Raw genomic sequence first — 12,110 nt, forward strand, 5'->3', positions numbered from 1 at the left:
GTTTTCCCAGTAGTGATGTATGGAAGTGAGAGCTGGACCATAAAGAACGCTGATTGACGAAGAATTGATGCTTTCGAAATATGGTGCTGGAGGAGACTCTTGAGAGTCTCATGGACTGCAAGAAGATCAAACCTATCCATTCTGAAGGAAATCAGCCCTGAGTGCTCACTGGAAGGACAGATCGTGAAGCTGAGGCTCCAATACTTTGGCCACCTCATGAGAAGAGAAGACTCCCTGGAAAAGACCCTGATGTTGGGAAAGATTGAGGGCACTAGGAGAAGGGGACGACAGAGGACGAGATGGTTGGACAGTGTTCTCAAAGCTACAAACATGAGTTTGACCAAACTGCGGGAGACAGTGGAAGACAGGAGTGCCTGGCGTGCTATGGTCCATGGGGTCACGAAGAGTCGGACACGACTAAACGACTAAACAACAACAAGAAATCCCCTGCACATGGAAGACTAGCGTTTCAAGGAGGAAGCTAGGCTCAAATCCTTTCCTCTTACCTTTCTGTGTGCAGGGAGTTCTTATCAAAATGGAAGCATTCAAACATGTGATTGCCCCACTGCATTCTGAAGTGGCACAGTCCTGGGAAGTAGATACCACCTGCTCTTCTTTGCATGGTTGGATTGGCTGTTCTTGTTTTACAATCTACTGAAAAATGCTGGAGAAGGGATGGTGACTGGGAAGCAGTATCCTTTCTTGGAAGAATGGTGCACTTATCCTCCTCCTCCTCTCTCTTCCTGACTCTCCAGGTTGACTTTGCCTTTGTGGTGTGGAGAAGTTTCCCCGACCGGATTGTAGGCTTCCCTATGCGCAGCCACTTCTGGGATGCCAGCAAGAACCAGTGGAGCTATACTTCGAAATGGACCAATGAGTTCTCTATGGTCCTCACCGCAGCTGCATTCTACCACAGGTACACCCCCCCCCCCAATCTCAGCTATCACTACTGAGAATTACAAGTGGAGCCTGCAACACAATGTTGCAGTGTTCTCCTGCTCAGCCTTCCAATCAGCCAGCTGTGCTCTCATCTAGGATGCTCCATTCCATTCTCCTCCCCTCCTGGTTTTCTGTTTTTTTTCCTTCCACCCCCACCCCTCGCTTCGACTGTCTTTTGACACTGAGTGCTGTCCCACCAACCTCAGTCCACCCTCAACCCACCCCCACTTGCCTGCCTTCCTCCTCCTTAGTCTCACTGCTGCCGAAGAAGAAGAAGAAGAAGAAGAAGAAGAAGAAGAAGAAGAAGAAGAAGAAGAAGAAGAAGAAGACAGAAATATAATTAGTTGACTTCATCTGTCATTGGTTCTGGCTGCTGTTGGGCTTTGGCTCCCCCTACTGTTGGCCTCCTTGCCTTCTGCCCAACCAGTTCCAATGAGCACCAGCCCCATCTGCCCCTACTAGACCACTGATGCCCTGAACCATCCGGAGACGGCATTAATGCACCTGTTTCTCCTTTCCTGTCACTTTACGATGCCTCTGTTTCTCCCCCTCGACAGGTATTATCACAGCCTCTTCACCAATTATTTGCCTGCTAAACTAAGGAGCCTTGTTGATCAGATTGCCAACTGTGAAGATATACTGATGAACTTCCTGGTTTCTGCTGTCACCAAGCTACCTCCCATCAAAGTGACCCAGAAGAAGCAGCACAGAGAGAGTCCCTCGCAGCAGGTACAAGGTGTTTACTGGCCAACATGGGGAGTATAGGGGGAAAGATCTGAACAAGGGTTGTTTCCACATCATTTCCCCTCCAATAGTCATTTGGACCCCTGAAATGTCAGCCTTCCCCAAGCTGGTGCCCTCCAGATATTCCAGACTACGACTCCCATCAGTCCCAGCCAGAGAAGTGCGAGTTTTGACCGATAGCTGTTGTTTGTGCATTGTTTTTTGAAGGAATTAGGTGCTTACTCATTAAAATGCAAACAAAGTCACATGTCTCTCTCATTCCATAGGCTAGACAGACAAATACTCCGTCCCCGCATGGGGTGTTCACACATAACATTCAATACATGTACCAGCTATGTGCCTGTGCGCAGACATAGCTAAGCTGTACACTCGTACACATGCTCACTTGCAAGGCTCAATGAGTTCACAGCCTGTGTACACAATGGCTGAGCTGTACAAATCAACAAGTGCTCACTCTTTCACACAAACTTCCACGTGCATTTAGAGTCAGCTTATACCTGCGTTCAGTATAACATGTGAACAGCCCTTATGTGAAATCTCTATGTGAATTGCAGAGAGGAGAAGCCACGAACCTTTGCATGGCTTCTGAATGGCATCCTTTTTTTTGCGGGTGTGTGTGTGTGTGTTAATTCACAGCAATGTGTCTGAACTCTCCCTCCCATTGCCTGCCTTTGTTTTCCCCTGCAGCTGTTGAAGAGCGCTCCCCCATCCAATGGGAACCTTCATTTCTCTCAGCGCCAGGAGTGTGTCAATCAGTTTGCAGCCTGGTTTGGGTACATGCCTCTGGTGCATTCCCAGTTCCGCCTGGACCCTGTGCTCTTCAAGGACCAGGTGTCCGTGCTACGGAAAAAGTACCGACATCTAGAGAGAGCCTAGCTCCAGAGAGAGCAGGAGGAGACCTCTTCCCTCTGGGAGAAGAAATGGTGCAGAAGGAGCACTGGCAGACTCAGCCCTCCCCATATTGGACACTGGGAGTACCTGCAGTGCTGTGGCACACAGGTGGGTTGCTGAGCTGGGGCCTATTCCATCAGTAGCATTGCAAGGAAGGAGACTACAGACCCCCAGAGCCTTCTAACTTTCGATACTGAAAGGAGGAATGCTCTCGTCTTGCTGGTAGCTGTGGAGATGCCAGATGAATTTTCAGTCTTTATTGGGTTTTACCAGTACAAATAAAGGTTTGCAGGAATTGGCTCTGTCTCTCCCTGGTTGTTTTTAACAGGACGGTTTTTTCATTGTCTTTACTTCAGCTAGAATTGTCAGCATTTTTTTCTGACGTAACCTCAGCAGCTCGGAATTTATTTGCCTGATCTACTATGTCACCCAGCTGCTAATATGCCAGAATTACAGGAGGATACGCCATAAATATATATCACCTCTGTTCAATTTCTTTGTTATTTCCTGCTTTCCAGCAGATGCAGTTTTAAAATGAATGAATGGATGGATGGATGATACTGGGAGGGTGGGGTGGAAGCACTCTGCACATGCTCAAAGCAATGTGTTCTTGCATTGGTTTTTTTCTGTCCCCTGGTTTTTGAATTGGAGGAAAAGGTTGGGGGTCCTATCATGAAATATGCTAGCTCCACCCTTTGATTCATGCACTGTTAGCCAGTGGAGGCTGGTGAATCAGGGCAAATGGGGCAGTGCCTTAGTCCAGCCTTAGTCTGCCTTCAGCACCTGCCTGCCTTTCTACTTATATCCAGTCCAGGGTGCAAAACTGCATGTCACCTTCCTCCTCCTTAGTCTCAATGTTGATCTTTCAGTCAGCTCTCAGAAGGAAGCAGGATATGGACAAAAGTACAATTAGTGGGCTCTGGCGCCACCTACTGTTTGGCTCTCTGCATTCAAGCCTTGTTGGTCCCAATGGAAACCAGCCACCACTGGTTTTAGCCAAATCTTTTGCGTCTGTGGTAGCTGTCTAAAAACAGTGATTAAGGGACCCTCAGAAAAGGTAAGGGGATTGGGAGGACCCTTTGTTCTTCTGTGATTTGAGAAGTAGTATGTTTATTTGTTTTAAACTGCTTACTATTGGAAAGGTAGGGTTGCCCTACGTCTGGAATTTCCCAGACATTGAAGTCAGAAGCAGTGTCCGAGCAGAAATCGCTGAAATGTGCGGGAAAATCTGGACATATGGCAATTGATGTTGGAAGTCTGGTGAATTTTCTTTAAAATAGCTCAGATTTAACAAAACAACAACAACAACCCAGCAACTTTGTGTCCAGATTTTCACTTTTTGAAATATGGCAACCCTACGAAAGGAAAAGCACTTATTTGTCCTTAAAACCTCTCTCTCTCTCTCTCTCTCTCTCTCTCTCTCTCTCTCTCTCTCTCTCTCTCTCTCTCCTGAGCAGGTAAAATGTACTTTGCGTATGTTCAGAGGTGCTAATTTTTGGAAATGAATGAATGAATGGGTGGCAATGCATAACAAGGCCTCTCTTTTTGCCTTCGAAAACAAGCAGGTGAAAATTCAGTAGTTGAAGTATTTCCCAGCATGCAGTTGCAGTGAGAAGATATTCCACCTGCTAAATTTCTGCTTATTATCAAAGACAAGAGATTGGATGCAGGGCAGATGGGATAGATTTTTAGCAGGATAGATTTCTCATTTTGTCCTCACTGTTTGCAGCAGACCTTTGCTGCTGCTGCTGCTTTTTAGCAATAACAAGCAAGCAAGTGGAGAGAAAGAGGAAACTTTGCAAACATCAGTATCTGGGGGTTATGTAATCTGGTTCCTCCTTTGGGTTCCTGTTGTCAGAGGCAGCAAGAGGAAGTGAAGAGACTTGCACGAGAGGCAGCAGGGGAGGAGGCAGACAGACCTGGGAAGTGTGGTTGTCAACTTTCCAACCAGCTCTTGTAGTTGTCCATTTTAGCAGCAATCTTCCAGGTGCCTTCCAGGTGCTTTGGAATCCAGCTCCCATCAACCCAAGCCACCATGGCTAATGGCCAGGGATGATGGGAGTTGTAGTCCAACATCTGGTGGGCACTAGGGTTGGGGAAAGCTGATCTGCAGGAACGAGCTGCCCAGTTGCTGCTGAACTTCAGTTTCCATCAGCACCAGCAAACATGGCCAGTTGCCAGGGATGATGGCAATTGCAGTTCATCGACATCCTGGCAGGGGTAACTGCTCCTCACAGCTTAAGCAGGCACTAGGTGCAATTAAAAAGCTTTGGCTGTGGGCTTCTGGAGCTCAAACAGGAACAGGAGAGGCTGGCTTCCGCCCCCGCCCCCCAAGCCAATTGACAACCCCAGTGACCCACTAGGGATGTCAATCCAGGATACAGTTCTCCTGCACAATCCCCATTGAACCACTGCTTTGGATGAGGCTAGCACAGAACTTCCATGCTAACTAGCGGGGAAAGGTCTTAGCAGTAGAGCATCTCCTTGTATGCAGAAAGTCCCAGGTTCAATCCCTGGCATCTCCAGGTCAGGCTGGGAGAGAGACTCCTGCATCAAACTCCAGAAGGCTGCTGCCGGTCAGTGCAGACAGTAATGAGCTAGGTGGACTAATGATTTGACTCTGTGAAAGACAGCTTCCTGTGTTCCTATCCATTATTTGGACGCTCTACCTGGGGCATTAACATGTCTCATGCCAGCCCAGCCCTCCCTATTCCACCTAAATCTGATTTGTATGGCAGTGAAATTTTCAAGCTGGGAGGTGGCAATTGGCTAAAGAGCATCTACTCAGTTGCATAATTTGCAAGCAATTGATTTGGTCCAGGTCCCTGTTGCAAAATGCAGTAGATAAAATGAGACTTGGGGGAGGAGGGGCAGAGGTAAGAAGCTGCTGTTATGTCTGCCAAAAGACTACTGGGGTTTTTTAAGGGTGGGATTTGTGGTTAATATTCTCCTGGTAAAAGGCTGTGAAAAATGAGACGCTTATAAAGACAGGGATGAAGCCTAGGGAGGAGAAAGGAGCCATAAATAATTCCTTAGCATGAGTGTTTCCTGGTGGGGGTTTTGCAACGTTTCCCACATCCGTGTGTTTCATTCCTTTTAGAATTTTCAACTGGCAGAATCCACTCTTTCATGATTAGGTATTACAGTGGGGAAGATTAGACCTAGGGCCATTTATGCTTTTTTAAAGAAATTGGGGCTGCCACTTGGTTATAGGGATTTGTAGCTGGTGTTTCCACAAATGCTCATGCTAATAGGTTGCAGATTTAGAATTAAAACCACCTTTTTTTCCTAGGAGAGTAAAAGAAGAAACACAGGTTTTTAACAAATAAAGGTTTCCAAAGCATTAAACAATGCAAAAGATAATAATGACAGTCTGCATAATTACTTTTAGCAGTCATCCTTTTCTTTTTTCCATTGCTTTGAGAGTAAAGGCCAAACAATATGGAGGTAGAGTGCACCTATTGCTGTAGGATTTACTTATTTATTTAATCTGTATACTGCCCTTCATCTGAAGATCACATTACAGTTCACAACACAAAAAGGACAGTTGGTTTGAATACCAAATGCTCCTTTAAAGGTAAAGGTAAAGGGACCCCTGACCATTAAGTCCAGTCACGGACGACTCTGGGGTTGTGGCGCTCATCTTGCTCTATTGGCCGAGGGAGCCGGCGTACAGCTTCCAGGTCATGTGGCCTGCATGACAAAGCCACTTCTGGTGAACCAGAGCAGCACACGGAAACGCCGTTTACCTTCCCGCCGGAGCGGTACCTATTTATCTACTTGCACTTTGACGTGCTTTCGAACTGCAGGAGCCGGGACCGAACAACGGGAGCTCACCCCCTGGTGGGGATTCGAACCGCCGACCTTCTGATCAGCAAGCCCTAGGCTTTGTGGTTTAACCAACAGTGCCACCCACATCCCTTAAATGCTCCTATACTCTGGTTTCTCTTCAGATCGTATAAATCTTTCGCCTTAAATGCTCCTTTAGCTTAGCCCAAACACTACAAATTTATGTACCACATGAGCCCAAATTCTGCATCAAGAAAAGCTAAAATCAGCAGTCTCTCTTAATCATTCTGATGAAGCTCTCTGATAGCACCTAAGAAGAAAGGTAGGGGCCAGTTAGGCATCATGGAAAAAGGAGGATGCACATTTCAATATGCTAATTTATGTGACTATGTGTGCAGATTCAGAAAAACACACACACACACACACAAAACGATTTAAACAAGAAATGCAATATATCTCATCATAGTGGAGAAGACTGGCCATGTGACCTGTGTGCCACTCAAGTCTGCTTCCCCAGGGGCTCAGTTTTTTACCTTTTCTGGTTCTTTGTCTTTAAACTGGACATGAATGGACAGCCCTATCTATATCTATCTATCTATCTATCTATCTATCTATCTATCATCTATCTATCTATCTATCTATCTGATCTATCTATCTATCTGATCTATATCTATTGTATTTATTCCCCGCCCTTTTCTTCAAGGAGCTCAAGGTGGCATACATGGTTCTCCCCTGCTCCTCATTTAATCCCCACAACATGATTCTCCCCTGCTCCTCATTTAATCCCCACAACAACCATGTGAGGTAGGAAAGGCTGAGATGCAGTGGCTGGCCCAAGGTCACATCCAGTGAGCTTCATGACTGAGTGGGGGGGATTTGAACCCGGGTTCCCCAGTCCCTAGGCAGAAAAATGGCTTGGACTGCCCAGCCCAGGCTGAGCTCTGTGCAAAGAATCTTCTACGGTACTACATGCAGATCCTTCTAAAATCTATCACCTAATGCTGATAGGAATATTTATGCCACTGTGAATAATGTAACGGTTACATAACAAATTGCTAAGTGAAATAAAATTAATGGCAGGCCTTCTGGTAATCGAAACTCCGTGATCTTCATCGGACATATTACCCTACGAATACAAAAATTCTTAAGAATATTCAATTGTGTGATGATTGTGGAATTTGATCGCTGCCTGGGATAGGCTGGTATGTTTAGCGTCTCTTGGCCACCTGGTGCCTTCCAGATGTTTCGGACCACAGCTCACATGATCCCAGCCAGAACATCTACAGTCATACCTTGGTTTAAGTACGCCTCGGTTTGAGTATTTTCAGTTCAAGGACTCCATGGACCTGTCTGGAACGGATTAATCCACTTTCCATTACTTTCAATGGGAAAGTTTGCTTCAGGTTAAGTACAGACTTCTGGAACCAATTGTGTTTGTAAACAGAGGTACCACTGTATGTGTAGAATTTTCTAGAATCAATCACATTGATGGGAATATTTATGTCACTGTAAATGAAGCCACAGTTACATAACAGGGAATTTAACTGGGGACATTTTTGCATGCAAAGCTACAGAACGTTCTTAAGCAAGAGTGCTGTGCTTTGATGCTGGGATGGGAAATTCATGTCCCTCCAGATGTTGCTGGACTGTAGCTCTCATCAGCCCTAACTGTGAGCCGTCTGGCTTGGGCTGGTGAGAGTTGGGAGCCCGAGGATAGTTGCAAGAATGTAAGTTCCCTGTCCCATGTTCACAGGTAAGGGATCCTGAACATGCACTTTTCTTCAGAAGTGGTATGATTGAGGCACTATTTTAAAAAATGTGATAAGCCATTTTGCTGCATGAAGCGAAGGACAAGGTGGCACACCTACACATACATCTATGTGCAAAAGCTGACCAGATTGGCAGCTGAATCTTATTTAAACACAGGCAAAGGTTCCCTGTTTAATGTGGTTTAGGACAGGGGTCGGCAAGGTTTACCCCTCCTGGGCCGGTTCACTCCAGCGGAGATCCTGCTCTCCAAGTCAGTCCCATCTGTTGAGGAAACGATGCAAACAAAGAGAAACGGATGAACTGGCACCACTTCTGTGAAACCCACAAAAATACAAACTTTGAAGAGCTGGGATCTAGTGATTAAGTACAGTATTTGACACTTAAGTTAGATTTTGGCAATAAAGAGAAAACAACGTTGCACTATAATACGGCTGATTCTTTCATAAACATTAATTATAAACGGTGAGTGGCTGGGAGACGATGTTTTTGCAATCAAAGTGTTGCTGCCAACGAAGTGCAGCTCAAGAGTAGACCAATTGAAAGTAATGAACCATAACCTCAACGGGACTACCCTGAGTTAGTCCTACGACAATCCAGTCGGGTGAAACCCACAGTACAGTGGTACCTCGGGTTACAAACGCTTCAGGTTACAAACTCCACTAACCCAGAAATAGTAACTCGGGTTAAGAACTTTGCTTCAGGGTGAGAACAGAAATTGAGCTCCAGTGGCGCAGCGGCAGCAGGAGGCCCCATTAGCTAAAGTGGTGCTTCAGGTTAAGAACAGTTTCAGGTTAAGAACGGACCTCAGGAACGAATTAAGTTCTTAACCAGAGATACCACTGTAATATATAGTGAGACTATTAAAATGAGGAATAAAAACGTGTGGTTATCTGCATTGTGCAGTATGATTATTATGATTATTATTGTAATTTCATGTGTAATCTTGTAAAATAAGAAGGGGAAAGCCGGTTTTGCACAAAGCAGGCAGGCAGTTCACTTAATATGTCATCAGCCCTGACACAAGATGATAAGGTGGGTGGGCTATAAATAGTAACCAATCCATCCATCAATCTGAGCCACGAAGTTCCAGGAGAAATATTAGTTTAATGCAGTGGCCTTTAATCAGTGGATTTATCATCCGTTTCCTCTTATCGAGTGCTTGGCTCTGGTCCACAACCCCCTGCTCAAGAACCTTGCCCAAAGAGGTAAGATTAGCAACTGGGTGGTACTTACTTAGATTTTCTGAATCCAGGGTGGGTTTCTTGAGGAGTGGTCTTACCACTGCCTCCTTCAAGCAGGCAGGGACCACCCCCTCTTTCAGGATGCATTGATCGCCTCCCTGGCCCAGCCAGCTGCCCCCTCCCTGCTAGTTTTGATCAGCCAAGAGGGGGCAAGGGTCCAGAATGCAAGCGGTCGCTCAGATCAACGCAAGCACCTTATCCACATTCTCAAGCCTTACTAACTGGAACTCATCCAACACAAAAACAGCAACACAGTCGACACTTGCAAAGCCCCACAGCAGCAAGAGCTGTTCTAACAGGGAGCTTTGAGGGCAAAAAGAAAAAGCATTTCATGTGATGCTGCCTTAAGCAGCTGTGACTTGCTGGCCTCTTTGGGGTCATCACAGCACAGGGGAAGGCTCTGCACTCCTCCACCTTTTGCACAAAGCACACCAGGCATGCGGCCACGCTGGAGGGATCACGGCGCAAAATGTGCAAGTCTTATGACACAGATTCATGCAGCAGCGCCTGCCCTCGGGGGCTGGACTTGAGGGCAGAAGTCCAAGCCCCTCCCCTCCCCTAAACCAAACAAGCAGGAAGGCTCTTAAAAGGCCAGCAAGGACTAACTTACCATGTATTGAGGTCAGGGAAGTAATATACCTTGCTCTCTAGGGAGCTGTCTATGCCAAGCCAGAGCATTAGTCCATTTCGCTCAACATTGTCTACACTGAATGGCAGCAGATATCCAGAGCTTTCAGGCACAGATCTCTCCCAACCCTGCCTGGAGATGCCAGAAATCAAACCCAGGACTTAAGAGGTTTACTCTTTGCTACTTGCAGTGGCTTTTTTTTTTTAACCAGGCGAGAAACTGGTTGCTAATCTAAATTTAATTCAGCGGGCCTTGCCCAACATAAAGCCCAAACCTGTTACTTAAAAGGTCTAGATGGAATATTTGGGGCATTTGTGAGCAACAGCACAGCTTAAGGTAAGCCTCTGCTGCCCTCTAGTGGTTGGTTAGTGACTTAAATCAGGCTCAGTGAGCACTAGGCATTTGTTGTCTTTTGCAAGGCCACGCCTGGTCCGTCACACTTGCAGCCTGCTCGCTTCCTAAACCCAGGCCGGCTGCTGTTTGTGAGGAGCCCCTGACCAAGTGTCCTCTGATGGCCACCCATCCCACAGGCTTACCTGGTGCTCGAAGCAGTACTAGAGCTGCTATCAGCTGTGGCTGACTGGAAGGCCATTTTAATTTCCCACAGTTCCTCAGAATGGTTTCTGTGGCGTCACCAGATCCTGCCAGGGCACTACAGTTCCAGAACCACCACCACCACCCAAAAAAACCCCCACCCAGTGTGGCCAAGTCTTCTCACCACCACTGACTGGGCTCCTGTGGTGTTAATGGCAGCTGGATTCTCAGAAATTAAGGTGAGGCTTTTCCGCCACTTTGGAAATTAAACAGGTGAGGCCTTAACTCCAAGCCATTCAAAGCATGACTTGCTTTAAGTTCTGCATCGGACTACTGTCAAAGGCATAAGATTTGTTATGGAAAAATCCAGGTGCGAGGCTGCTCAGCCACCTAGTTTGCCGGGCAGAACCCGTGGGTCCCTGTGGAGCAAAGAAGGAGACCACTGTCGGCATTTCCCACCCTCGGCTTATATTCGAGTCAATAATTTTTTTCAGTTTTTTTGAGGCAAAATTAGGTTCCTTGGCTTATATTTGGGTCAGCTTATACTCGAGTATATATGGTAGATGAGCAAGTGAAATGAATTTAAATTTATTTTCTGATCTTTTCCGCCTGTCCAAATTAATTTCACACACTAATCTAATCTCTAATGAATTTGGATAGGCAGAAGATATTGGGGGGGATTTTTTTGGGGGGGGGGGATTCAGGAACCACAGAAAGAGGGGGAAGGAAGTCGATAATCAGATAATCAGATAATTAGATGAAGTAGATTATTAGATGAAGTAGATAATTAGAGGAGCAAGTGAAATGAATTTGGATAGGTGGAAGATGTTAGGAAATAAATATAAATTCATTTCACTTGCTCATCTAATTATCTACTTCATCTAATTATCTACTCCCTTCCCCCTTTTTCTGTGGATCCATAAATTTATTTCCTACTATCTTCTGCCTATCCAAATGAATTTCACTTGCTCATTTAATTATCTAATGAATTTGGATAGGCGGGAGATATTTTCAAATATATTTGGGAAATAAATTTCAGGAACTGCAGAAAGAGGGGGAAGGAAGTCTATAATCGGATAATTAGATTATTAGATGAAGTAGATAACTAGATGAGCAAGTGAAATGAATTTGGATAGGTGGAAGATATTAGGAAATAAATTTACGGAACTGCAGAATGAGGGAGAAGGAAGTTGATAATTAGATAATTAGATGAAGTAGATAATTAGATGATCAAGTGAAATGAATTTGTATAAGCGGAAGATATTAGGAAATAAATTTTAGGAACCACAGAAAGAGGGGGAAGGAAGTAGATAATCGGCTAATTAGATTATTAGATGAAGTAGATAACTAGATGAGCAAGTGAAATGAATTTGGATAGGCGGACGATATTAGGAAATAAATTTACGGAACTGCAGAAAGAGGGAGAAGGAAGTAGATGAAGTAGTTTATTAGATGAAATAGATTATTAGATGAAGTAGATAATTAGATGCAAGTGAAATGAATTTGGAGGGGCGGAAGATATTAGGAAATAAATTTAAATTCATTTCACTTGCTCATATAATTATCTACTTCAT

At 45.3% G+C, this 12,110-nt stretch overlaps 1 protein-coding gene across 1 annotated transcript in view; it reads left to right on the plus strand.

Annotated features, from left to right (window-relative positions):
- EXTL1 (exostosin like glycosyltransferase 1) overlaps positions 1 to 2,873 on the plus strand; it is a 68,786-nt gene extending 65,913 nt beyond the window's left edge. The window contains exons 10-12 of the mRNA XM_035118061.3: positions 756 to 916; positions 1,497 to 1,668; positions 2,371 to 2,873. Coding sequence (XP_034973952.1) covers positions 756 to 916; positions 1,497 to 1,668; positions 2,371 to 2,559 — 522 coding nt within the window. The 3' untranslated portion in view covers positions 2,560 to 2,873. The remainder of the gene's footprint in view (positions 1 to 755; positions 917 to 1,496; positions 1,669 to 2,370) is intronic.
- Positions 2,874 to 12,110: the final 9,237 nt, after the last annotated feature.

This window comes from Zootoca vivipara, chromosome 6, assembly GCF_965207765.1.
Source record: "Zootoca vivipara chromosome 6, rZooViv2.hap1.1, whole genome shotgun sequence".
In the NCBI taxonomy this organism is placed as follows: domain Eukaryota; kingdom Metazoa; phylum Chordata; class Lepidosauria; order Squamata; family Lacertidae; genus Zootoca; species Zootoca vivipara.